The 27,823-nt window shown below is 39.9% G+C and overlaps 1 protein-coding gene across 2 annotated transcripts in view; it reads right to left on the bottom strand.

Annotated features, from left to right (window-relative positions):
• The window catches only part of LOC107722994 (L-rhamnose-binding lectin CSL2-like), a 4,844-nt gene extending 2,267 nt beyond the window's left edge, over positions 1 to 2,577 (bottom strand). For both annotated transcript variants that reach the window (XM_016531494.1, XM_016531493.1), the window contains exons 1-7: positions 2,528 to 2,577; positions 2,305 to 2,340; positions 1,578 to 1,622; positions 1,343 to 1,472; positions 1,089 to 1,198; positions 960 to 1,004; positions 732 to 867 (exon numbers count right to left, since the gene is read on the bottom strand). In XM_016531494.1, the coding sequence (XP_016386980.1) occupies positions 732 to 867; positions 960 to 1,004; positions 1,089 to 1,198; positions 1,343 to 1,472; positions 1,578 to 1,622; positions 2,305 to 2,340; positions 2,528 to 2,558 (533 nt within the window). In that variant the 5' untranslated portion in view covers positions 2,559 to 2,577. The remainder of the gene's footprint in view (positions 1 to 731; positions 868 to 959; positions 1,005 to 1,088; positions 1,199 to 1,342; positions 1,473 to 1,577; positions 1,623 to 2,304; positions 2,341 to 2,527) is intronic.
• Positions 2,578 to 27,823: the final 25,246 nt, after the last annotated feature.

Genomic DNA, 27,823 nt, shown 5'->3' with positions numbered 1-27,823 from the left:
GCGCTGTTAGATTTTTGGAGAGGTGCACGTCAGGCTACGGCGTATGGGTGTGCCTCTATGCGTAAGCTACGGCGTAGGTTCGACGCAGAAGTATAAATCAGCCTTTACTAGTGAATTCAGTTCACTGGAGACTCGCATAAGTACGATCTCATGCTTTGGAATGTAGTGAAGTAAAAGTAAAAGTTACTCAAAATAAAACTACTCCAGTAAAGTACAGATACTTGAAAAATGTACTTAAGTACAGTAACGAAGTAAAACTACTTCGTTACTGTCCACCACTGCCATTAAGCATTATTTCTGAATGCTCTCTAAATGTTTTTAAACGTTTCTTTGGTATGCAAACATTAAAGAAAACATTAGGAGAACATTTTAAATTTTATCATGGGAATGTTAATTTTGAATGTTCTTTAAACAAGTAATAAATAGAAATGTTTAAAAAAGTTAGACTAACATCCAACTAACACTCATAAAAAACGATCCATGAACATTTTATAAATAACATATCTGTGCTGATGCTTTGAGAATGTTATTAAAGATTAAACTTTGAACAAACATTCTATTAACATTACTGGAAGAATGTTCGTTAACTTTGAGAGAACCATGCCAGAATGTTCCCTGTTAGCTGGCACTGAAAGAAGATCATGAAATTTCAATCAATCAATCAATCAATCTCATCTATCTATCTATCTATCTATCTATCTATCTATTTACCTACCTACCTACCTACCTACCTTTTGGACACAGGAGCCAGTGCATTGGGTGAATAGCAGTTGGTGTTTTGGAGCTGTTCGGATGGACGTCCTTCAGAGCAGGTGGTTTTATCTGTACGTCCATAGTTTGCAGTATTTATCTGAATCTTACCATTTTCTATATGGAGATAAAAAAAATAGTAGTCCTTAAAGTAATCCACGTGACTCCATTTCTTGAAACAATGTGAGAGATGTGGAAAAATCACTCACCACATTTCAAATAACTGTATCCACCGTGACAAGTCACACTTGTTTCTGGAAGAAGGACAGAAAACATTTACACAGAGAAGGAAATTATAAAGAACTGGAATTGGAGGAAGAGATAGAAAAAGTCCAAACCTGCTGGGATGCAAATGTAGTTGGTAGTGTAGTACTTGTAGGTGCCAAAACATGGATCTTTTGGTGCCAGTCCTTGAGTGTTTAACTCACACTCTCTCAGTCCATTACACCTGTTTAAGGATAAAGACATAAATAATATAATGCAATATATACTAATAAGTAAGCTAACCACAGAGTAAGCAACAGAGTCATAATTCTACCCATAATTTTTCTGTCTGTAGTCACAAGCAAAAAGACAATGAAAAATATCTTACCGTTTGAAGACCGCAGGGACATCTATTGAACACTGAGTATTAGATGTTTCAGATGGTGGTCGTCCAACGCTGCAAATTTGGCTGCTTGTGCGGCCACAGGTTGCTGATTGTACACTGATCACCCCAGTATCTGAACAGAAAAAAAACATCAGTACATAATGAATTACTGTTAAAACAACAACAATAACAATAGAATACATAATAAATAACTTTAGATTATTGTGACACATCTTACCACAACTGAGACGCTGGACAAACCCATCACATGTAACTACAGTCTCTGAAAAATTAAAGAGTCATTTGTAACAAGGTGAGATTGATAAACTATAGGGGAGAGAACAATAAACTCCAGATACTACATTAGAAAAATACTAAATAATAATAATAATAAAAATAAATAATAATAATAATAATAAGACGAGCCGTTTTAGGTAGGCGTGGCTGACTCTTAACTTTTATAAAGAATATCTCTTTGGATTTGAGACTTTAGTCTTTGCAACTTTACAGATCTTCTTTATGCACCAAGAGCTTGTAACACTCCAAAGAGAAAGGAAAAATTTAAATCACATCATATGACCCCTTTAAAGTAAATGGGTCAATTACATATTAGACTCTCCAATATTAAGAAAAGGAAAAAAAAATAAAATACTATAGTTCAAAACTTATGTGCAAAGTTCTTAGAAATGTACTTTTATGTTGGTTTTATGTATTTCATATTACAAATATCATGAATTATTCATTCATAAATATAATGTTTTTGGGGAGTCGTGCCACATGACATTTTATAACCTGAACTAACCTAATAATGTTAATAATATTAATTTAACAAACATATAGTGACATATTCACACCACAACCCACTCACACAAAAAACAGCTCTGACATTTAAATCTGGACTTCTCAGTCAAGTAATCTTTGTTTAACTGTTGAATGTTGATGTGGTTCATGGATAAATGAAATACCTGCAGATATTAGCAATCTGGAGTTCAGAAGCACCACTGTAAGAAAACAACAGAAGATAAATGATTAAAATCCCTGTGCAATGCTAATCTTAAAGCCATTCACACTATTCTCAACCCTAAATTTAACCTAGAACAGAGCTGTTCAAATGTCTAAAAGTGCAACTATACATTAGTGTTCACCGTGCATCTGATTTTTCAATTTAATTAGATGAAAGAAACTTACAAGTAAGCAGGAGGACACTGAGAGAGAACATGGTTCTGCTGTTGCTGTAAAAAGTGTACATGTAGCTTTTGACTAGCTGATCCATATTTATATGGTCTGTTTTCTGGTAATTCAATCAGATAAGCATCGGCCTGCAAATTTTCCTTAAACATATTTTGAAAGTTAAGACATCTGTGTAAACAATGTGATGTTGAGCAAACACTTCCTATTTTTATAGGAACTGTCTGGAAAATTTCTTAGGAGTTAGTGCAAATATTTTCACATTAAAATTATAATTTGGAAGAAAAAAAATCTAAGAATTTATAGTATAGTCTAGTTAAGAGTATTTCAAAGAGGCTAATTATGTAGAAAATGTTAACAATATTTACAGAAAATTGCTTTATTTTGCGTTATTAATATTACAGTAAACTAATTATACATATACTATACATGTATTATGGTATTTTAAAATAATGTATGTATGTAAAGTTAATGTACACTACACTAAAATTCTGATCACTTATTAGGTATTAATCTATAATAATTTATAGAGCATTCATTTATTCCCTTTATTAGTATTACCAGGATTCCCAATGAGAACTGCCACATTTGTCTATATTTTATTTAGCATCTTTTTTTTTCTATATCTATATTGGAATATTTTCTATTAATTTTATGTTGTTTATGTCACATATACATAATTAATTTATTGTCATGTGTTTCACTCTGATGGTGGTTTTGTAACTCTGTGGACACATGGAGAGACCAAAAACATAATCATCATGTTACCGTCTATTGTACCACCTGTGTAATATCAGTATATTTACTGTAACAAACAGATTTTAAAAAAGCTCAGATTGGTATCTAACATTTAGTACAGTTAGGGACTATAAATAAAATACTGCATACAGCCACCAAAACACCTTCCATAATGCCTGGAATATCATCACCACCGTCACTGTACATTCTGGCAACCACTGCTTCCAGTTTTTCACATATTTACAGTGTAGGTGTTTTGTATGTTTAGTATTATCTGTATGCCTTACAGTAACATGCTAGATCTGACAGATATTGAAGTTGATTAATATTTATATAGCCTTATCTTATTGTGAAACAGCCTTTATAAAACACCCTTTGTTCCATTTCAGTCAGTCACTTTGACATTGTGTCGAAGTTCAGACACTAGGGGTTGCACTTGGGGGCCTAGACACCTCTGACATCACTGAGAAAAGGCCAATGAAATTGGCGAGCTTTTTGTGAGGATATGGCCAGAAGGCTCGAGCTCTACGCCACTTCCTCAAGGTCGCGTCACCAAGCGGGAGCTAGGTATCCAAGAGCCGAGATTTCACTTCATTGGATTGATAGACGGCGGTTTGGCACGGCTGTACCGTGACTGGACCTGAGATGGAAGAAGGAGATGGAAGAGGACAAGATAAGGAGAAAGGTGGGAAGGGAAAACAGGTAGGGAGTAAAAATGAAAATCAGAAGAAGAAAAGGAAGGCTAGTATACTAAGTACAAGTTGTAACTCGGATTTAAGTGAAGAGGAGAGGGATATGTGTACATTAGAAGTACGAGATGATGAAGAGTGGGAATGCCTCTGCATGACCGCGTTCTGAAGTACGTGTGGAATCCAAGCGAGACGTCACGAGCGGGGTGATGTGAGTAACCAGGAAACATAAAATCGCATCCGGCAAAGCATATGTTAGCTTCTGCTCTTCAGCGAGCGCGTTGTGGTGTGTGTGTGTGTGTGTGTGTGTGTGTGTGTGTGTGTGAATGTTTGCAAAGCATCAGTCAGTCGAAAACACTCTGTTAGATAAGTTACAATATGTCACAGTGTGGCTCATCCTTATCTCGGTCCTCACCTGCTAGATCCGCGGCTCCCTCTCAGGGTTCGGAAGCACGTGCTGCAGTTTCTTCCCCCCAGAGTGAGAGAGACAGACGCTTCATCTATCTTCCTCTGAGGAGGTTGATGTGATGAGCGTCGACATGGAGGAGACTATGGACTCACCACAACAGTCTCTCGCGTATGAGGAGCTCGTGGAGGTTGTGACTTGTGCTGTAGCCAAGTTAAACATCTAGTGGCCCGCCGAGGAGCAGGAAGTTCGTCCCATGAGTAAATTAGACGAATGTTTCTTGTGTGCTAGATCGCAGCCTTCACGCTAGGGCCTTCCATTTTTCCCCGATCTCCACACTGAGGTGTCGAGATCGTGGGATAAACCATGCTCATCCCGTCTCGTCAGACCCACTGTCACGAACTATTCCAATATTGTAGGGTTGAATGAGAAGTGATATGGGGCGATGCCAGTGGTGGAGCAGACACTCGTGAGCTATCTCTCCCCGTCTTCAGCATCGTCCCTGAAGGCCCCGAAGCTTCCCACCAAGCCAGTTAGACTGACATCTGGTCTGGTAGGGAAAGCTTATACGGTGGCAGGTCAGGCCAGCGCGTGTCTGCACACTATGGCGGTGTTGCAGGTATACCAGGCTGACCTGCTCAAGGACCTGGAGGAGAAGGAGGAAGCCGACGTGGTTGCTGAACTGCGTTGGGCCACAGATTTGTCCCTCCGGGCCACCAAGGAAACGGCCAGAGCCATCGGCCGTTCAATGGCAGCACTGTTGCCCACGGAGAGGCATCTGTGGTCGAATCTGTCCGATGCAAGATAAGTACAGATTCTTCCTCCTGGATGACCTGCTCTCACCCTCTGGCCTCTTTAGTGACACAGTAAACAACGTCGTTGATAGGTTTCAGGAGGCGAGCAAGCAAGCGGCAGCATTCCAGCGCTTCCTCCCCCGCCATTCTCAGGTCCACGGGGCTGCTTAGCGGGAGCAGCTCCAGCCGTCTAGCTCCTCATAATGCCGGACCCAGAAACAGAGCGTTGCAACCCGTACACCCCCCCCGCAGAAAGAACAGGGGTCGGGGCGACGCCTTTGGTCGTGGTCTGCAGACCGTTATTTTGTCTAAGACCTCGGACAATCAGTCCTGACGCCACAATCATCAGGGCCTTGAGGGCAGACTCCCCTGGGGAGGAGAGGTACACACCTCAGTATATGGTGCCCGATCCTCCACAGTGCCCTCAGGCGGCCGTTCTGTCAACCCTGCCACCTCCGGTGCTTCAGGGCACATCGGTCTCCAACGAGCGCTGTTCTCAGCTGCTGCCTGGCAACGGTGCGGCACAAGAATGCTCGTCCCCCCATGTGAGGGAGCTAGAGTGGATAAATCGGTTGCTCCCTGCTGGTCATCCGCTTCACAACACCAAATTAAACACTATAGCTGCAATAGACCCCAGTCCCGAGGGACTGGCGTCCTCAGCTCCGCTGATACCCCTGCCACCACTGGTGCTTCAGGGCTTAGTGTGCTCCAACGAGCGAAACTTCACAGCTGACAGGTCGGTCATTCCCTGCCTGTCATCCACTTCAGGGCACCGAAGTGACTCCTCTAGTCACACCGGAGGCCAGCTACGAGAGGCTGGTTCCCTTAATAGACTTTCTGGCAGCGTGGAAACTTCTGCCAAATGTCTCACAATGAGTCCTGCAGACTGTAGAAAGAGGCTACAGAATTCATTTTGGTTCTCGACCACCTCGTTTCAGCGGGGTCATTCCCACACTAGTGGGTCCTGTAAGAAAAAATTATGAGGACGTTGAAGATCTCGATCAAGTTGTTTATTGCAGTATAGCAGTGACAAAATACATTCAGCACTTCGGATTCAGCGGAGTCAGAATGAATTCCGAATGATCTCTGCTCTAACTTTTTATACTGTCTTACATACATCTTCCAACTAGACATGTAAATGAAGTTTCATCTTGAATGTAAATTACGGATAACAATGGAAGTGATTGCCTTCTGTTCCCGCATCTTTGGTATTCTTTCAGGTGGGAACGACCGAATGTTAAGGTGATGGGATTATCTGAAATCCCTAGCAATTGTACCTTTTTGGCCCAAAGATGGTTCTTGATGGCCCACTGCCGCTCCCATGCTATACGTGACAAAGTATCATTCAGGAGGTACTATTTACATATTACGGAGATCAGGAAGAATTATCTCTATGATAATTAAGCTCTTTGTAGGGAAGGAGTATATTCTAAAACACCTCTTGGAGTGAAACCTGGGTCAGGGAAGACTATAGTTTCTTAGTCGCCCCTTTGATGCTCTTGACCCAAAAGAAGCATCACATCCACTCCTGTTACACAGATCACACCTCCCTTCCTAGGTAGGTGCCCAGTGGCGGTGAAGCCCTGCCTTAGGTTGTTCCCCTCTGGCCACTGGAGAATCTTACCAGTCATTGGGTCGACACCTCATGCACACTGGTTACAGCTCTGTTTTCCTTGAGCAAAATTATCACAGGGTCTTTTGTTGAAAGATTTGATTTATTACATTTGGAAAATATTTATTGGGTTTGGAAGGGGTAATCAAGAACCATCACAGCCAATGGGAACATCCAACATTGATCATTGAACTATCTGCAATTTGATGTTTCACCATTGAACACATACAGCACAACATAATGCACTGACAAATAATAAAGAAGATACAAACACAAACAGCAGTTTTATAAGTTACATCCCAAATCAAACCAGAGTAAGCAATAACTAAATCTCCATCATGCATTTGTTTAGTTAAAACCTTAGCCTTCTCATCAAGACATTGTTGAACTTTAACAATGTGGTTATACTTCCTTTGCATCAATGACATTAGCATATCATCCAGTTTTGGTAACTCAAAATCAAATTCAGGGATTTCTTCCACAAAGCCTAATTGTTCCTCTGGCTTTACTGACACTGCCTGTTGGGTGGTGTTTACATATGGAAGGTAATAATTTTCAATGGACCAGGTTGACTGGAGTTATGCAAAATGAAGTCTGGTTATAATTGACAAAGATGGAGAAATGATTTAGAGTCATGGTAATACATGTTCGCTTGTCTGAAACTATTACCCTGGTGAAATTATTGTGGAGATGAGTTAGGTTGATTTCACACGCCTCATAGTTTGTCTGTGGTGCTCCACACAATGGTTGTTTCTCCAGGTCATCACACTCGCAGATAAAACCAAATGGAGTTTTGTCACAACATTCGGTGTCGACTCCTCGCCATTCTCCTGATGGCAACTGGGTGACAAATCTGGGTAGATCCTTCCTTTCCTTCAACACATTCTCTTGTAATATCCCCAGATTTTCCATGCTTAGAATCTTTTCAAACACTTGTTCCTTTTGAAAAACTGGTACTGAAACAGTCAACAGCATAGCATCCATTTGTCTCATGAAACAACCAAAACTATCAAAACTACTCCCTGCAGAGCAGGCCCAAGAAGTGTCCTTAGGATTATTGATCACAGTCTCATTCCACCACCTCAAAATCTGAATGGGTGGGATCCTGTTGGTGGATTTTGATGGTTCCCCCCATGGCGAGAAAAAGGTAGGTGTATCAGAGGACTGTAAAATCCAGCAGGAATAGGGTAGACGAAATGGTGAGCAGCTTCCGTCCAGAAGAGATTCTCTCAGAGTGATGCTTTGAGTGTTCTCCTGACAGCTGATCTGTGGGTGAGCTGGTAGCTACTGCTCCATGGTATCTCAGGAACGCCGTTGTAAAAAGATCCTTGTACATCTCTGTCACACTCTCTCCTCTGCATTGTTCATCCATATCTGGAGACCATGCTGTAAGATTTACTAGGACTGGAACGTGGATCCATTGGATGTTGTTGATCAGCACTCCTTGATATGGTTTTGTCATCACACCAGAAGGGGGTGCTGGTTGCAGTTCTGGGAATTCTTGCATCATTACTGTTATCGGCAGAACCACCGTCAGGACCCATCGCCACATCTTTATATCTCTTTGGTTAGGGAATTCTGAAAAACACAATATAAACAGAAAGTGTTACCCCCCTTTTTTCCACACATCACAGCAAACAATATAATGATAAACAAATGAAAACACCCACACATTTTTATTTATACACTATTATTTCTCCTGTACACCACAATCTATAGGATCCTTTTGAATCTTTGTATGGTTTCATTTGATCAATGTGGAACCATTTCTTCACCTGTTGTCTGTTTTTAGTCTTATGACACATTTTGTAGACTGCGTCTCCACATTTATCAATCACAGTGTATGGTCCATGGACCCTCATGGTGGTAGTTCTTTACCATGACCTCATCACCAAGCTCGAACTTATGATCATGCACATCCTGATTATAATACATCTTGCTATATTTCTGACTGAGTACAATTTGCTGAGCAGCTTGGTAATACATGGCTGGTAAAGAGTTACACAGATTCTTGAGATATGTTTCAGTCATCCATCCTTCAATCATAGGCCTGGAGACTTCAAAGAAAAGGTGTTCAGGTAATCTCATTTTCCTTCCTGTCATTAATTCATGGAGGCTGTAACCTGTGCTTTTGTGAACAATTCCCCTAACCGACATTAATATACTTGGAAGATTTTGAGCCCAATTGAAACCACTCTCTAACACCTTTTTTTTTTCAAAGCTGTCTACAATGTTCTGTTTGATCTTTCTACCCCTACTGATGATTGTGAGTGATGTGCTATGTGAAGTCGATGCTTTATTCCAAGCATTTTTGCAAGGTCAGCATGAATTCTTCCTGTGAAATGGGTGCCTCCATCACTTTCCAAACTCAGAGGAAGGCCAAATCTACAATAAATTTGTTCCCAAAGTACTTGTGCTGTGGCAGAAGCTGTATCAGACTTGATTGAAAATGCCTCAATCCATTTGCTAAATGTGTCAACAACTACTAGTATATACCTGTATCCACCTTTTGCTGCGGGTAAAGGACCCATATAATCAATCTGGAGGTTTGTCCAGGGGCCTTCAGCAAGGCATGTAGGTCTTAAGGAGCCCTTCGTTTTAACCCCTGATGGATTAATTTGAGCACATGTTAAACAATTTGCACAGTAATCATTCACATCCTTATCCATACCTGGCCACCAGAACATACTGACTATTTTGCCTTTCACCTTGGTTACACCTAAGTGTCCCCCCTTATTGTGGATATGATACAAAATATCATTCTGCAATCTAGTAGGTGGAACCCATACTGGAGTCTCACCATTTCTGTACAGTAACATGTTGTCATGTACAATTAGCTGTGCATCATGCTGGGCAAATGGACCATCAACAATCTTTTGTTAATTTTTCTTCAATCTGATTGCTTCTGTTATTAGAGGGTCACTCTGTTGAGCACTTTTCAGGTCTACTGGCTCTCTGATGTTGATAGCAGCGATTGATTCTTGCTCAGTGATATCTGAAAATGTTACTCCTTCCACAGCAGCTTTCTTTGCTAACTCATCAACAATTAAATTTCCATCACCATGCTTGTCTGTCCCTTTTTTCTGGTGTGATTTGACTTTCAACAATGCAATCTTATGGGTGTTATTCTTTGCAGCAAACCACAAAGCCTGAATTGGGCCACAATGAATCAACGGTTGCCCATCTGCACTAGTAAACCCCCTTTTCTGCCAAATGGGCAAATATTCTGTAAGAGAATTAACCACAAAGGCAGAATCTGAATAGATATTCAAATCTGAATCTGGGATTACCTCTAGTGTTTGTAGCACTGCCGTCACCTCTGCTTTCTGAGCTGAAAAATTGGGTGGACATTTATACAGAAAATTTCCTCTGTCAGAATGGATGGCGAAACCTGTATGATACTGCCCATCTTGCCAATATCTAGAACCATCAACATACACATCCACAGCTCCTTCAATTGCTTTTACCTCAAAGACACTTTCAGGGGGACGAGTGTGTTCATCTTCACAAGTGTGAGGGGTACCTTCATACAGGAGTGTTAGGGGAAGCATAGAGTTGGGCTTGTATACAGTTTTCAAGTTTTTGGATCCTAACGTCCACCTGCCTAGTCTGGCGCTGGATACTCCCTTCACATTTCCATTTAAAAGAAGCTGCAGAGGTGTGTGAGGAGTATCCAATGTCACTTCATTGAAGCCATAAATGTATTCAAAATGTGACATTGCCCAATGGACAGACAGGAGGTGTCTTGTACAGGGTACAGGAGTCAAAAGCTTTTTCAACTGGGGAAAGTACTCGAGAAGCATAAGCAATGGGACGTAGATTTCCCTGCACTTCCTGAAGGAGGACGGCTGAAAGAGCCTCTTCTGTTGCAGCTGTCTGCAAAATAAATGGCTGTGTTCTGTCTGGATTGCTTAAGGCTGGAGCTTCCATTAATGCCACTTTCAATTTTTCAAATGCTGTCTGATGCTCGGGACCCCAATCTAAAGAATCATTCTTCTTCTTTTTTTTTTCCTGAAAGGAGAGTGTTCAGCGGTTTTGCAATATCTGCGAAGCCTTCAATGAATTCTCTACAAAATCCCACTATACCTAAAAATGACCTCAACGCTGTTACTGATACTGGAACTTGAAGTCTTTCCACCTTGTGTGGATCAATTTTAGTCCAGCCTCTTTCAGTAACTGAAGCAATTCTGACAGTAAATTGAGATGTTCTTCCCTGGTAGCTGTCTGCAACAACAAATCATCCACATACTGAATCAGACATTCCGGTTTAGAAAACCGTTCCAGTATTTTAGCTAAACACTGGTGGAACAGAGTAGGTGAGTTCACAAAACCTTGTGGAAGGACATTCCATGTGTACTGCGTGTTTCTGAACTTAAAAGCAAATTTATACTGACATTCTGGATGTAATGGATTGACCAGAAACCACCGGATACATCAAGAGCTGAGTAATAACTAGCTTATGGTAAGAGAGATGCTAACACATCGGGTGTGGAAGCCACTACAGGTGCACAAGTCTGTGTACATTTGTTAAGTTCCCTATAGTCTATGCATAATCTCCAGGAATTACCTGGTTTGCGAACAGGCCAAATTGGGGCTAATGATGGAGAAAAGCATGGCCTGATGACACCCTGTTCTAATAGAGAATCAACAGTACGCTGTATATATGGATTTGCTTTGTCTGGATAATTGTACTATCTGAGAGACTATCTTTATCAGCAGTGGTGTATAAAGTACCTGACAGCCATACTCAAGTAAAAGTACAGATATCTTACCAGAAAATTACTTTGCAAATAAATATATATATTAAAAAATTTTCATACACAGCTTGAGTAGCAAGATTGTGTTCAGTTTTAACTCTTTCTTCCATTTTGTATTTTTGGGTAAGAATAAGAAGCACTTCATCCTGTACTTAGTGTCTTTCATTCCAACATAAGAAAACATTTCTGGAATCTGCATCTGAAATAGCATTTAGATGTAGGCCTATTTACACAGTTTAATGTATCTCAGAGGGGACATGAATGCATTTAAACTGCAGTTACAGATGGATAAATAATGTTTTGTTTTTAACATAAAATGTTGAATACTGATATTTGAAGTAATTTAAAACATGAACAAAATAGTCGAAATGTGAAATTAACACCACATTGTCACCAGTAGGTGACATCAAGTGACTGTTAATGAGTGAGTCATTGAGATTGGTCCGGCTGGGCCAATAACAGTGGTGTATAAAGTACCTGAAAGCCATACTCAAGTAATCATTTATTCAACCGATTCGTTCAAAAAGCTGATTCATTCAATAAGTAAACACCGTCCATTGCTCAGAGATGCAAAACAGTGCTGTGATCTTTGTTTGGAACTATTTTCGTTGGCAAAATTGAGCAAAAACAAGCAATATGATGTCTAAAATGTAAGTCACTTACTGCTTTACTGAACTTGTAATTAATGATTATTAAATGTGTTCATGCTGATATTTGCAGAAAAACGGTAGGCTACTCTTTGTGTGGTATAGATTAAGTTAACGTTATTAAATTATATAAACATAAAAAAGCATACAGAAGCATTTTTGCCGTCTACAATTTAGAATGCCTTGAATTTTGAGTTTTAATAGACTAATAAATCACGTGCGTGCACTCTCTGTGATATACTTGATAATGTCAGATCGCACATCATTACAACACTTACCATATTATCGCAGACGATGCTGTATCACACACCCCAGACTCGACTTGAGTGGAAAATGAATCATCTGCGGTTGTGCGCATAAGCAAAGGTGTTTTTAGGAGTCTAACTTGCAGACGGCAGACCACTGATTCATCAAACCTGCTTTCCTGCAGTCCATGTTCTTCTGACTTCTGACTATTTTGTAGTAAGTAACGAATATGCTTCGGGGAAATGTATCGGAGTAAAAGTATACATTTTAATTAGGAAATGTAGTGGAGTAAAAGTAAAAGTTGGCTGAAATATAAAAACTCAAGTAAAGTACAGATACTCCCAAAAATACTTAAGTATTGTAACGAAGTATTATTACTTCGTTACAATACACCACTGTTTATCAGTAATCTTTTCTATTCCATCAAACGTTCCCTGAGTGCCGTGTTTAACGATGTATTTAACAATCATTTCTTCCATTTTCAAGATCTTATTGAGTACGTATGGTAATTATTTTTTTTACAATGTCACAAGTCCAGTAGAATAACCACGCTACGTCAGGCTTTGTGTTATACTCTTTTAAACAGTTTTTATAGCCACAGTACTTTGGGCTTAAAATAATATGTATCAAATTTAAAACACTGCCACAGTTCGTCAGCAAAACCACACTGCTTCGGGTTACTGTTTTAAACTTCACAGAGTCACAGCGCTTTGGACTCACTATACTATATCATACAATGGTTATGAAATAATTCTGTGACCACACTAGTCAGCTCAATTCAATTACTTTAGAATTTCATCAGAATTATAACAACTTCTTTCTTCTTTCTTCTTCTCCAGTTTCAGTTACGTTAGAAACTTGCAACTTTGTTTCAGTTACTTTAGAAACAATAGGTCTAATACAACTCTGCCACCGCACTACGTCGGGTTGATTCAATTACTTTAGAATCTTAACAAAATTATAAGAGACCAAAACCAAGTTTCAGTTACTTTAGAAACTTTAAACTTAAGCACTTTGCTTCAGTTACTTTAGAAACAACGATTCCAATACAACTCTGCCACCACACTGCGTCGGGCTGATTCAGTTCCATTAGAATCTTAAACAGAATTATACAGAATAGGCTTAAGAACTCCTCCTGCTAATACTTGAACAAAGCAAATTCTAACTTCTGTCCTTAAAATTTCTTTTCTAGATTTTTTTTAAATGAGGGGTTTCCCTGACAAAAACAGCATAGAAGAAAGAAACCGCTTTTCTTACTTTTCCCCGCTTTTTTGGAAATCCCTCGCTGGGTGGTTCACCAATGTAAGAAAAAAATGATGAGGATGTTGAAGATCTCAATGAAGTTGTTTATTGCAGTATAGCAGTGACAAAATACATTCAGCACTTCAGATTCAGCGGAGTCAGAATGAATTCTGAATTATATCAGCTCAAACTTTTTATACTGTCTTACATTCATCTTCCAACTAGACAAGTAAATGAAGTTTCATCTTGATTGTAAATTACGGACAACAATGAAAGTGATTGCCTTCTGTTCCCGCATCTTTGGTATTCTTTCAGGTGGGAACGACCGAATGTTAAGGTGATGGGATTATCTGAAATCCTTAGCAATTGTACCCTTTTGGTCCGAAGATGGTTCTTGATGGCCCACTACCGCTCCCATGCTATATGTGAAAAAGTATCATTCAGGAGGTACTATTTACAGATTACGGAGATCGGGAAGAGTTATCTCTATGATAATTAAGCTCTGTGTAGGGAAGGAGTATATTCTAAAACACCTCTTGGAGTGAAAGCTGGGTCAGGGCAGACTATAGTTTCTTACAGCCCCGAGCAGGGAAAGAGGCCATAGAACATCTTCCTCCTCTCTCTCTCGAGAGAGTCTGGGTTCTACAGCCTTTACTTCATCGTTCCGAAGAAGGATGGGGGGTTGCATCCGATCATAGATCTGCATCTGCTAAATGGCACAATCAAACGCCTTCGGTTTGCTCACTATCAAACAGATCGTTTCTCAAATCAGGTCCGAGGACTGGTTTGCCACGATAGATCTCAAGGACACATACTTCCACTTATCCATCCTCCCTCAACACAGGAAGTTCCTGAGGTTTGCTCTGGGGGCGAAGTATACCAGTATCGGGTTCTTCCCCTTGGCCTGTTACTCTCACCCCACACTTTCACCAAGTGTGTGGATGCTGCTCTGGCTCTGCTGCGACTCCACTACATCTGCCGCATACTCAACTGCATCGACAATTGGTTGATACTAATTCAATCGGAGCAGCTGGCGGCTCGGCATCGAGATGTCGTCCTCGCCCATATGAAAGAGCTGGGGTTAAGGCTAAACGCCAAGAAAAGTGTGCTTTCTCCACTACAGAGAACCACTTATCTGGGCATGGTGTGGGATTCGACGGCGGTGCAGGCACGTCTGTCTCCTGCTCGTATCAAATCTATTTTCACAGCCATTAGGAGAGTGAGAGAAGGCCAGTCACTCACTGTCAAACAGTTTCAGAGACTGTTAGGTCTGATGGCAGCTGCGTCCAAAGTGATACCTTTTGGCCTGCTGTACATGAGACCTTTGCTGTGGTAGCTCAGGACCAAGGGGCTTTCCCCGAGGGGAAATCCGCTTTGCATGATCAAGGTCATGCGGCAATGCTTACGTGCCTTAGACATGTGGAGGAAACCTTGGTTCCTGTCTCAAGGCCTGGAGTTGGGGGCTCCTTGTTGTCGTGTAACGCTAATAACGGACGCCTCCCTCACAGGCTGGAGAGCGGTCATGAGTGGCCGCTCTATCCAGGGTCTGTGGGAAGGCCATCATCTCACGTGGCACATAAATTGTCTGGAGATGCTGGCCGTGTTTCGTGCACTGAAACACTTCCTTCCAGACCTGAGGGGTCATCATATGCTTGTCCGCACAGACAACACATCGGTAGTCTCCTACATCAACCGGCAGGGGGGTCTACGCTTGTGCCCCTATACAGGCTGGCCCACCTGTGGGCTCAGGGAAAACTCCTCTCACTCAGAGCAGTTTACATCCCTGGCACCTGAATCTGGGAGCAGACATCCTGTCAAGACAGGGGCTGAGGCCCGGGGAATGGAGGCTCCACCCCAAGGTGGTGGAGCTCCTTTGGAGGGAGTTCAGCCAGACGGAAGTGGATCTTTTTGCATCGCAGGAAACGACACACTGTCTGCTCTGGTTCTCCCTCATGCATCCAGCTCCGCTTGGGCTGGACGCCATGGTGCAGACGTGGCCGAGGCTTCGTATGTATGCTTTTCCCCCGTTCGCTTTGCTCCTGGGTATTCTGGAGAGAGTACGCCAGGACAGGGTCAGACTTCTGCTAGTAGCCCCATTCTGGCCAGCTCGAGTATAGTTCTCGGACCTTGTGTCCCTTCTCGATGGCTCTCCCCTGGAGATTTTGATGAGTAGGGACCTTCTCTCTCAGACGGCGGGCTCCATCCTTCACTCCCGCCCAGAGTTATGGAAGCTGTGGGCTTGGGTCCTGAGGGGGCACAGCTTTTAGCATCCGGTCTCTCAACCGAGGTTGTTGATACCATACTACGCTTACGTCCAGAGAGCTGCCCCGTGGCATAAGGCAGATCAACTGTTTGTTTGATTTGATCCGCCTAAGAAAGGATGTCCGGCGACCAATCAGACTCTAAGTAGCTGAGTGGTTGAGACCATTTCACAGGCCTACAGGTCCTCTGGCCTCCCGTCACCTATGGGGGTCAGAGCGCACTCAACCCGGAGTATGGCGCCTCCAAGGCCTTCTCATTGGGCTTGGCCCTGCAGGACATTTGTGTTGTGGCGTGCTGGTCCTCTCCGCACACATTTGTCCACTTCGACAGCCTGGACCTGGCATCTATCCCAGGGTCCCAAGTTCTCTCGTCTTGATGTGTTCGGCAGATACACACCAGACAGGGATTTGTTAGTATGTCGCAGTGGGTATTCTCGTTCCCAAAGCGTTTTGACGCAGCTCGAGTTCCTGAAGGGGAACGTCTCTAGGTTACGTATGTAACCATGGTTCCCCGAGGGAACGAGACGCTGCATCTCCTTGCCATACTCCCTGCATCCCTGAAGGTGCTCACTTCATCAGAAGCTAACATGCGCTTTGCCGGATGCGCTTTTATGCTTCCTGGTTGCTCAAATCACCCCGCTTGTGACGTCTCGCTTCTCTATTGGACTGATTCCACACGTGCTTCAGAATGTGGTCACGCAGAGGCGTTCCCAAAGCGTTTCGACGCAGCGTCTCGTTCCCTCGGGGAACCATGGTTACATACGTAACCTAGGGACGTTCTCCTCCATCAACAGCTACAATTCAAGATTCAAGTAGCTTTATTGGCATGGTAAAAAAAAGTGTTATGTATGTATCAGTAAAAGTATGAGTAACATTGACATACAATTAAAATTAATAATAGTAAGCATAGGGGAAAATTACACAATGATTTGTTTTATTGTTTCTGAGCAGTGTTGATGTTATTGTCTGGCTGCTGGTTTCCACATACCCGACAGCCAGGTTTGAGCTTGAGGTTTCTCCTAGCAGGTATGGGAGCTTGTCCTTGTGTGGCAACAGATTAAAATCTTTTTCATGGGTTGTGAAATGAGGAAAATGTTTAGCTAATTTGTGTATAATCAGGGCATGTTGTTAAAAGTGCAGTTCTGTTTCTACTTATATTTTGTTTTCAGCAAATATGGCATTTTCTCAGGACATTTCTGTCAGTGAGAAAATGGAGCAGTCTGTGGTTTAGGATGTTGTGAAAATGTCTTTATTCAATCCATAAACATTCTACAAATATGTTTTCAGTGAGGTAAAGGTTACATCTGGGGAAAACAAAGGTGCTTTATCAAATCTGACTGACAGATCAGACAGATATAAATATTGACTTTATTGACTTTTTGAGCTATAACATACTTTATCAGGTCTAGCATGTGACTGTATGGCATAGGGGAGAGCAGGGTAATCTGAGTCTGTGGGGAAGTTGAGCCACCCCTTGTTTCTAGGCAACCTTAAACAAAATTGGTGATGTGACCACAAATATATGAAGAGTTATCCATTTTTCTCACCCTTTGATGGAGAGAGGACCATGGAATAATTAACTACATTTAAGGTCAAAAACATTTTTGATTTTGTTCTTTGTTTTGAACTGGATTTTGTTCTGAACATTTTATATAGGCCTTGTTTATGAAAAATGGCCATTGAAGTTTTTATGAAATTGAATTTCTCTGCAACATTTATAAGTGAGATGTTGAGTACTATTCGCCCAGTTCTGTAAGGTCAATATTTATTTATTTATTTATTTATTTTTAATTATTCAATTTGAACTTTATTTTGTTCTGAAATTTTTAAAGAATTAGAAAAATGCCATCAAAGTTGTGAATTGTATCTTTAAATAAAACTTACAAGAAGTCATCCATCAATTCTATTATACAAACCTCTTTGTCCTTATTATGATTGCGGGGAGCTGGATCCTAACCCAGCGTCTTGAGTCAGAGGTGGGGAAACTCCCTGCATGGATGATCAGCCATCACAAGGCACACACATTGATTTTAAGAAGTCATTTTTAGTGAATTTCTCTTCCTTTGATATAGCATGAGGTGGAAAATGTTCAGTTTTACTTCAGCATAATCAGTGGCACAGTTTAACTCTACACTGTAAAATCCAATATTTTACCTTACTTAGATATAAAATTAGTTATCTTTACTTAGTTGTTATACTTACTAGGTTTTATTAAGTTACAGCTAATTTCAAGGCAAATAAAACAATTTACTTGCTGCTTTGAGTGATGCTTATATTCAAGTAGCCACAAAGGAACCAATGACATTAATACGCCAGTGAGAGGCAGCAGTACACTAATATGTTGCTAATGTGCAACAAAACAACAGAAGACGAAGAAGACGAAGAAGAAGAAGAAAAGGTGGGGCAATTCTTAATAGACTTTTCACTAATTTCCTCCACTTCTGCAGTTTACTTTCTCTAGTTGCATTCACTCATTTCTCAAAGTCATCATGAATGTTGAATTGAATACAACTTGAATGTTTTTTTTAAGGCAATCGGTTTCCTATTATTTTTTTAGTAATGTGAATACTAATAAGAAGCTAACACTAATTGTTTTAAGTCAACAGTACTTAAGTATACTTTGTTAACAAGTTTTCTGTACAAACTGTTTTAAGTTATGCCAACTTAAAATTAACACACAACTTTACTCTACTTTACTCACTTTTTCTAAGTAAAATCAACTTATTACATTTTACAGTGTATGTGGCTCAACTTACCCTCTCCCTAGGCTCAATTTACCCCTCACTGGGGGCAAGTTGAGCCAAGAGACCACTTTTTTATTTGGAAAGCCATATTTGGAAAGCAGTTTATTTTAGATCCAAAGTGATTATTCACAAGGATGTACAACATCCTGAAATTTATGTACATATTTAAGTTGGACCCATTACTGTCATGTGCTCACGTTAAACACAACGCAAGTAATAACTGGCTCAACTCACCCTGCTCTCCCCTACTGATCATATTGACTAAACATGCTAAAAACATGATCATTCATATGATTTTACTTCCAAAAACTTAATTTTAATGAAAAAATATACTACTGTATTTTTCCATTCGATCTAATATAAATTTACATAATTTTTATATTAAAGATGCTATAGAATGCAAAAATCACTTTTATAAGGGTGTTTTAACACAGTTGTGTGTCCGCAGTGTGTGAAAACAACCAGCCTATAATAGTAAAAATCCACCCACTCGTTTTTTTTAAAATCCCAATAAATCATAAACAGTCTCTCCAAACGAGTGGTTCCAGATTTCTCCCTATTATGACATCATACTCAGGAAAGTCCCGCCCATTTGTTTGCCTATTAGCATAGTCCCCGTCCTGAGTGAGTAGCAGCAGTCCGCCATTACTGTTTTCTTGCTGTAGCTGCTGGAGATACAATGTCAGCGCCAAAGAGGCATTACAAGTGTTGTGTTTCGGGATGCACCAACAAACATAGGAGTCTCCATAGACCGCTGAGGACACAGTGGTTAAATTTCATTTTCCAAGGAAATGTCCCGGGAAAAAAACGGAAAAGTCCTATATGTTTGGGCTAATCATTTTATACCGGACTCCTCACAAACGAGGGTCAGTTCAGCGCTGGAGTTGTGCAAAGGTTGCTTCTGAAAGAGGGATCGATACCAACGCTTTGTGCGCAAACGTCCAGACAAAGTAAGCATCACGCGTCATATTTTGTTTTCCAAAAGAGCTTCTTGGCTCAAGGCTAATGTTGCGAAAGCTACCATTGTCTCTGATTGGTTTCACTGATGCTGCCTTCACGTGCTACCAGAATGATCTTAAATAGGAATGTGGTAGTTAAAAATTGCATTTGGAAGCAATGTGAAATCGGTAACACGGTCACCACCAGTTAAACCGTATTTAATTAGTAATCTTTATTAAGTTACAGCTACTTTCAAGGCAAATAAAACAATTTACTTACTGTTTTGAGTGGTGCTTACTTAAAATATTCAAGTAGCCACAAAGGAACCAATGACATTAATAAAGCAGTGAGAGGCAGCAGTGCACTAATATGTTGCTAATGTGCAACAAAACAACAGAAGAAGAAGAAGAAGACGAAGAAGAAGAAGAAGAAAAGGCGGGGCAATTCTTCATAGACTTTTCACTCATTTCCTCCACTTCTGCAGTTCTCTTTCTCTAGTTGCATTAACTTGTTTCCCAAAGTCATCTTGAATGTTGAATTGTCAATACAACTGAAAAATTTGAGAGAACATCCCATAAGCTGACTTCGTAGATGCTGATTTTCCTAAAAAACGTTTTTGTTTGAACTCACCATTATAGTGATTAGTGCTCCCTTTGGTTGGGCACTTGGAACTTCATTTGCATTATTATAATGCTGTTTCTATTGATGCAATAATGCAATATGAAATCATAGTTATATGGTTTCAAAGAAAGCAACGTTATAAATAGATAACTTTTTGAAGGTGATCTAACTTCTAATTAAATAATTAGCTTCTGTATGTTTCGTGTTGATTAACAATCTTTTACATTTTCATAAACACTTTGTGAAGTTTTAATTTGGGTTGATATAAATTTTTAGTATTTGTGTCAATATTTTGCAATTGATCATGCTCACTTGGTGCACAAAGTCACACACAGACTTCACCATTCAGCACACCAAACACAACAATGGTAACAATTAAATTTTATTTTATTAATTATAACAATAACCATTTTATTTGCTCTTTTTGTTGTGCTACTACTGACACAAGACAGCAAATAAAATTGACAAATAAAAAATAACAACAACATTTGAACAAAGCAATTGCATAATTTATTCATGCCACAATGCACTCTGGGAGTTAGTAATTCTGAGTAGCTATACTAAGTCAAGAGTAAACCTAAAGTAAATTATTACGTACTCCCTACAATTCTTTTTTAGTTACTAGAACTCTCGTGTAAGTGAACTATACTAACTAAGCATTTGTCAGTACAACATACTATTCCTATTTCACTTTACTTAGTTTTTTTAAGGCAATCGGTTTCCTATTATTTTTTTAGTAATGTGAATACTAATAAGAAGCTAACACTAATTGTTTTAAGTCAACAGTACTTAAGTATACTTTGTTAACAAGTTTTCTGTACAACGTGTTTTAAGTTATGCCAACTTAAAATTAACACACTACTTTACTCTACTTTACTCACTTTTTCTAAGTAAAATCAACTTATTATATTTTACAGTGTATGTGGCTCAACTTACCCTCTCCCTAGGCTCAATTTACCCCTCACTGGGGGCAAGTTGAGCCAAGAGACAACTTTTTTATTTGGAAAGCCATATTTGGAAAGCAGTTTATTTTAGATCCAAAGTGATTATTCACAAGGATGTACAACATCCTGAAATTTATGTACATATTTAAGTTGGACCCATTACTGTCATGTGCTCACGTTAAACACAACGTAAGTAATAACTGGCTCAACGGGAGCACCAGCTCATTTGCATTTAAAGGGACAAACACAAAAACGGCACGTTTTGGCTCATACCCTAAAAGTGGCAATTTCAACAAGCTATAAAAAAAATTATTTGTGGGGTATTTTGAGATAAAACTTCACATACACACTCTGGGGACATCAGAGACTTATTTTACATCTTGTAAAAAGGGGCATAATAGGTCACCTTTAAGCAATCTTGCAGTCTTACAGTAAACTTGTACCACTTTTGTAGCATTTCTATATTTCCCATTTTTAATTTCTGAATTAAAATTCATTTTGATATTTTCTTGGAAAAATGTTGGAAAAATGTTGGTGTGAAACAACTATTCTGATATCATAATGGAGGAAAAAGCCTCATTAAAAGAATTAAAGTTTTGAATAAAAAGAATTATGAAGTAGTTTCACACAATCTTTTATTATTATTTCCTAGATTTAAAAAAAAAAAAAACATATATAATTGGCCTATTTACTTTCTGATAAGTTTAATGAAGCATTTGAGGGAAAAGTCTTTGTTATGAATGGTAACCCCCATTCCCTGATGGGGAAATGGTAACCCTCATTCCCTGTTGTGTCGAATTTGTGACACTATCCCCCGGTTTCACAGACAAGGCTTAAGCCTAGTCCCAGACTAAAATGTAAGTCTGAGCTGTTTCAACTGAAAGAAACTTGCACTGACTGATCTTAAAATATATCAGTGCCTTTGTTTTGTCTCAAGATGCACACCAGTGATGTTTTATCTAAGGCACGTTTATGAAAAATTACTTAAATGTCCTAATTGAACTATGGCCTAATCCTGCATGGCTTAGTCTAAGCCCTGTCTGTGAAACCAGGCCTATGAGTTGCACTTGGGAGCCCAGACCCCTCTGACATCATTGAGAATAGGCCAATGAAATTGGCAAGCAAAATTTGCATAGCTGGCCGCGCCCTGGATATCTGGGTATAAATAGGCCAGCTTGGCATTTGCTCACTCGTTTTGTTCTGAGGAGTCGAGAAGTGTCTCAACCTGCTCAGAAGCAGTTCAGAGTTGTGGCATGAGGGACACAACGTCTCTGTTCCCTCCATCAGGGAACGAGGGTTACCATACGTAACCGAGATATTCCTTTTCAGTCGTTCACATCGACGTTGTGTCGAAGTTCCGACACTAGGTGTCCCTATACTAAACGCTACAGCTGCTGAACTGAGTTGCGAATCCATGTGGGTGCAGATGTTGACAAGCCAGCATGTCACAACCAAATGCACCTCTCCTCTTCGTAACCTTCCAATGCCCAAGACCTATGACCTCACTCTCCAACAGCTGGGAAAGTCACCTGTGTAAGCTTTCGCCACAAGGGACGAAGAAAACTTACAGGCCCTGGATGGAACTCTCGGGTGCACCGCAATCGCTCTCTCTTCACCTGAGAAAACTCCGTGTACCCCCTCGCTGGACCCCCGTTGAAGGTGGTGAGGGCAGAGGAGCTGGTGTATCATGGCCTGGCCGAGAATGGGGCCTTCCACGATTTCCTCAGCTCCTCGTGAACCTCCGGGAATAAAGGAACTGGGGCTGGCCGTGGCTTAGTGTTGCGCTCAGCACCCACAAACCAATTCCAGAAGGAGAACCAGAGGAGTCTTCTCAAGCCCGATGCTCTTGGCTGCCCTGGCAAGCACAGCTGCTATCTCAGCATCTGCCTCATACTGAAACTCAGCTTCGGATGGTACCAGCCTGCCCTCTGCTGCTGCGATCAACAACTCACCCTCATTGCGAGCTCCGAATGAGAGATTGAACTCATCCTGAGACAAGCTCTCAAGCTCATCCAGAAGCTTGACCGGAGGACACGAAGTGTGGGAAGAACAAGAAGTCCACGGGGACTTACCCGGTGGAAGCATTCTCGCCTCCCCGTGCTCTTCCCTGACGCACATTGCTGCGGCCTCATACCCGGAAGCAGAAGGACTGGAACGGGAAGCAGTTGGGGTGACTCAAGGTCTGACGCGACCAGAACGCGAGCCTCGAGCGCAACGCACCTATGGCCATATCCTCACAAAAAGCTCGCCAATTTCATTGGCCTTTTCTCAGTGATGTCAGAGGTGTCTAGGCCCCCAAGTGCGACCCCTAGTGTCTGAACTTCGACACATTGTCAAAGTGACTGACTGAAATGGAACAAAGGGTGTTTTATAAAGCCTGTTTCACAATAAGATAAGGCTGTATAAATATTGATCAACTTCAATATCTGTCAGATCTAGCATGTGACTGTAAGGCATACAGATAATACTAAACATACAAAACACCTACACTGTAAATATGTGAAAAACTGGAAGCAGTGGTTGCCAGAATGTACAGTGACGGTGGTGATGATATACCAGGCATTATGGAAGGTGTTTTGGTGGCTGTATGCTGTATTTTATTTATAGTCCCTAACTGTACTAAATGTTAGATACCAATCTGAGCTTTTTAAAATCTGTTTGTTACTGTAAATTTACTGATATTACACAGGTGGTACAATAGAAGGTAACATGATGATTATGTTTTATCAGCATTAGTCTCTCCATGTGTCCACAGAGTTACAAAACCACTATCAGAGTAAAACACATGACAATAAATTAATTCTGTATATATCACAATAAACAACATAAAATTAATAGAAAATATTCCAATATAGATATCTGATTACAAAAAAAGAAGAAGATGCTAAATAAAATATAGACAAATGTGGCAGTTCTCATAGGGAATCCTGGTTATACTAATAAAGGTAATAAATTAATGCTCTATACATTATTATAGATTAATACCTAATAAGTGATCACCAAGTACATTAAAGCAGAAATGTATTGTAGTGTACATTAACTTTACATACATACATTATTTTAAAATACCATAACTGTATATGTACTGTTTAACCAATAATTAGTTTACTGTAATATTAATAAAGTAATTTTCTGTAAATATTGTTAATATTTTCTACATAATTAGCCTCTTTGAAATGTTCTAAACTAGACTATACTATAAATTCTTTGATTTTTTTACATTTTAAATTTTACTATACAACCTGTTTTCAAATAGCAAAAAATAATAATATTTTGAGATTCTAGAATCAAAAATACTGCAAAGATTTGTATTTTTTTTTTTTTTTTTTTTCAAATTATAATTTTAATGTGAAAATATTTGCACTAACTCCTAAGAAATTTTCCAGGAAGTTCATATAACAATAGGAAGTGTTTGCTCAGCATCACTTTTTTTTTTTTCACAGATGTCTTCACTTTCAAAATATTTTTAAGGGATCAGCTGATCCCTCCTCCCTGGTTCAAGGTTCAAGGTTTCTTTATTACTACCTGAAGGTAAATTTGTTATGCAGACAGGTAATTCTGCAATCCATACTTAAAACAATCCATAGAAACATCAACATACTATAAACATTGTAAAAAAAATACAATATAAAAGTCATGACAATGTACCTTCACACACACCCACCCCCAAAGGCATAATGTGCCATGCTAGCAAAGAATATCATCTGCTGCTATTTTTATTCATTCATAGCTGCAGGTAAAAAATAATTCCTATATAGTTAGTTCTCCACCTAGGGGCCACAAACCGACTACCAGAATGGAGGAGCTGAAACTCAGCATGCAAAGGCTGGTAACAATCTCTAATAATAGCACTCACCTTACGCTGCAACTGGTTGGAGAAGAGACCTGATAGGTCAGGTTGTGATTCACCAATAATCTTACTAGCGTCTTGACAATTTGGTTCAAAGAATTTTTGTTCATCAAAGACAAACTTCCAAACCATGACACCAGAGAAAATGACATCTGATTCAATAATAGCCCGATAAAAATGTGTCATCATGGATTTATCAATGTGAAATCTGGACAGCTTTCTGAGACGAAACAGACGCTGATGTCCCTTTTTACATAGAGTCTCACAATTCTTTCCAAAGGTCAGATTAGAGTCTATGACTGTCCCAAGATATTTGTAAATTTCCACACAGTCCACTGCTTGGTCTTTTATGATCATAGTGTCATAACGTGAAGCACGAGTTCTAAAATCTATGATCGTGTCCTTTGTTTTAGTTAGATTTAACTCCAGATAAGATTCATCACACCAGGTGACAAACTCCTCAATAATCGGGCCATGACCAGACTCACTGTCATGTAGTAAACTCACAATAACAGTATCATCAGCAAATTTCAATATAGTGCTATCGAATGCTTACTTTGGCACATATTGGTGTACAGAATATAAAGTAGGGGTGAGAGAACACAGCCTTGAGGTGAGCCCATAGACAAACATAATAAATCTGATAAAATGCCATTTACTTTCACCATCTGTGTTCTATTTGTTAAAAGATCCAATATCCAACCCACCAAATTGTTGCTCACCTCAAAATGCTCTATCAATCTCATAGCTAAAATGTGAGGTTGGATAGTGTTGAAAGCTGAGGAAAAGCCAATAAACAACAATCTAGCATGAGTTTTACTCTCTTCCAAATGCTTATACAAAAGATTTAGAGTAATTGTAGCATCCTCAAGCAAACTGCAAAGGGTCGAGAGCTTGCTCGGTTTGCCTTACAATCTCTTGCTTCACAAGCTTTTCAAAATATTTCATTACAAGAGAAGTGAGGGCTACTGGCCTGAGATCATTTAATTCCCTGGTACTATTACTTTTATGACAGCCTGCTTCCACAGGTTAGGTACACTTTAAAGATATAAGGACATATTAAAAATATAAAACTGGCTTGCACAGTATTTCAAAGGTCTCTTATTTAAATTTAGAGAAAAGAAAAGAGTTTTCAACTGCTCTCTGCTCCAGGATGAGATGATGATTATCTTTGGGTTTGCATCTCAATTCCTCAATCTCCACATTAAAATCAAACTGATCAAATCTTGCATAAAAATTATTTAGAGCATTGGCACGTTCACTATTTGAACTGAAATCATCCACGGCAATGCGATTTCTATGCGTACATTGCTTGATACCTGCTATAGTTTTCGTCCCAGTCAAAGCTGAACCAAGATTCTTCTCAGACAGTTTACTCTCTACTTCTGTTCTATACCTTTGTTTAGCTTTTAAAACCTCCTTTAACCTCCTTTTTTGCTGCTACTCTTTCGATGGTTCCTCCTTGACTGTAAGACAACTTTTTCTTCTATAGACTAGACTTAACTGCTTTAGACATCCATGGTTTATTATTGAGATAAACCTTAAAGGGGTCATATGATGCGATTTCAATTTTTCCTTTCTCTTTGGAGTGTTACAAGCTCTTGGTGCATAAAGAAGATCTGTAAAGTTGCAAAGACTAAAGTCTCAAATCCAAAGAGATATTCTTTATAAAAGTTAAGAGTTAACCACGCCTACCTAAAACGGCTCGTTCTAACACGCCCCCACATACCTACGTCACGATCTCGGAAGATTTGCATAACGCTTCCCAAATGTTCACGCAAAGAAAGAAAGCGTAACTTTTATTCTCGCTGTAGTATTGTTGACGCTGCAGCCATGTCCTGAAGACGCTGTGTGCTTCGTTGTGAAAGCGTGAGGTATTCGGCCAATCACAACACACTGTAGATCTGGCCAATCAGAGCACACCTCGCTTTTTAGACCGATGAGCTTTGTAAAAATCGAGGCGTTTCAAAAAGGCGGGGCATAGAGGAGAAACAATAATGTACAGTATGTGGAAAATAATGTATTTTTTAAACTTTAAACCGCATAAACACATTTCATTACACCAAATACACAAAATAATGTTCTTTTTAGCAGCATCATATGACCCCTTTAATATTTTTGGTGGTAATAATCATGCTCTCACAGAAGGTAACATAAGAGCAGACTACATCAGTAAGTTTGTCAATGTCCTTGCAAGAGTCTTTGAACATCTGCCAATCGGTGCAGTCAAAACAGCCCTGAAGACAAGCAATGGATTCTTCAGACCAGGTTTTAACCTATTTGGTCTGATTTTTTTCTCTCTTAAGAACAGATTTATATGTAGGAAGCAATACACAATTATGGTTGGCAGAACTAAAGGCAGGCAAGGGTACTGATTTATATGCTCCCTTGATTGTCCCATAACAAAGATCTACCGTCTTATTCTGCCTGGTTGGACAAGTTACATATTGATAAAAATTTGTCAAAGTCTTTGTAGCGTGTGGACCAATCAGACACACATTTTGTTATATTCAACAAATAATCCCTAACACCCCTCATCCAACCAACAAGCCAACTATGAGGGTCTATGGACTCTTCCCCCAAAATGCAACTAACACCTCAAAAAGGCAGAACAGGCCTCTGGTTCCATGGCAACCAAAGACAAATCATTTGATAACACTGGTTTTATTGCTCAAAGGAATGCAGGCAGAGCAATCCTCACTCAATTCCAGCATAGGATGCCCATAAAAATGGACTCTTCTCTAATTAGTTCATAGGAAAACCTTTCTTTGAATGAACACACATATCCTTCAGGTCATTGTGTATA

Source organism: Sinocyclocheilus rhinocerous, unplaced genomic scaffold (genome assembly GCF_001515625.1).
Source record: "Sinocyclocheilus rhinocerous isolate Xijiao unplaced genomic scaffold, SAMN03320098_v1.1 scaffold2559, whole genome shotgun sequence".
In the NCBI taxonomy this organism is placed as follows: Eukaryota; Metazoa; Chordata; class Actinopteri; order Cypriniformes; family Cyprinidae; genus Sinocyclocheilus; species Sinocyclocheilus rhinocerous.
This window is presented reverse-complemented; position numbering and strand designations above follow the sequence as displayed.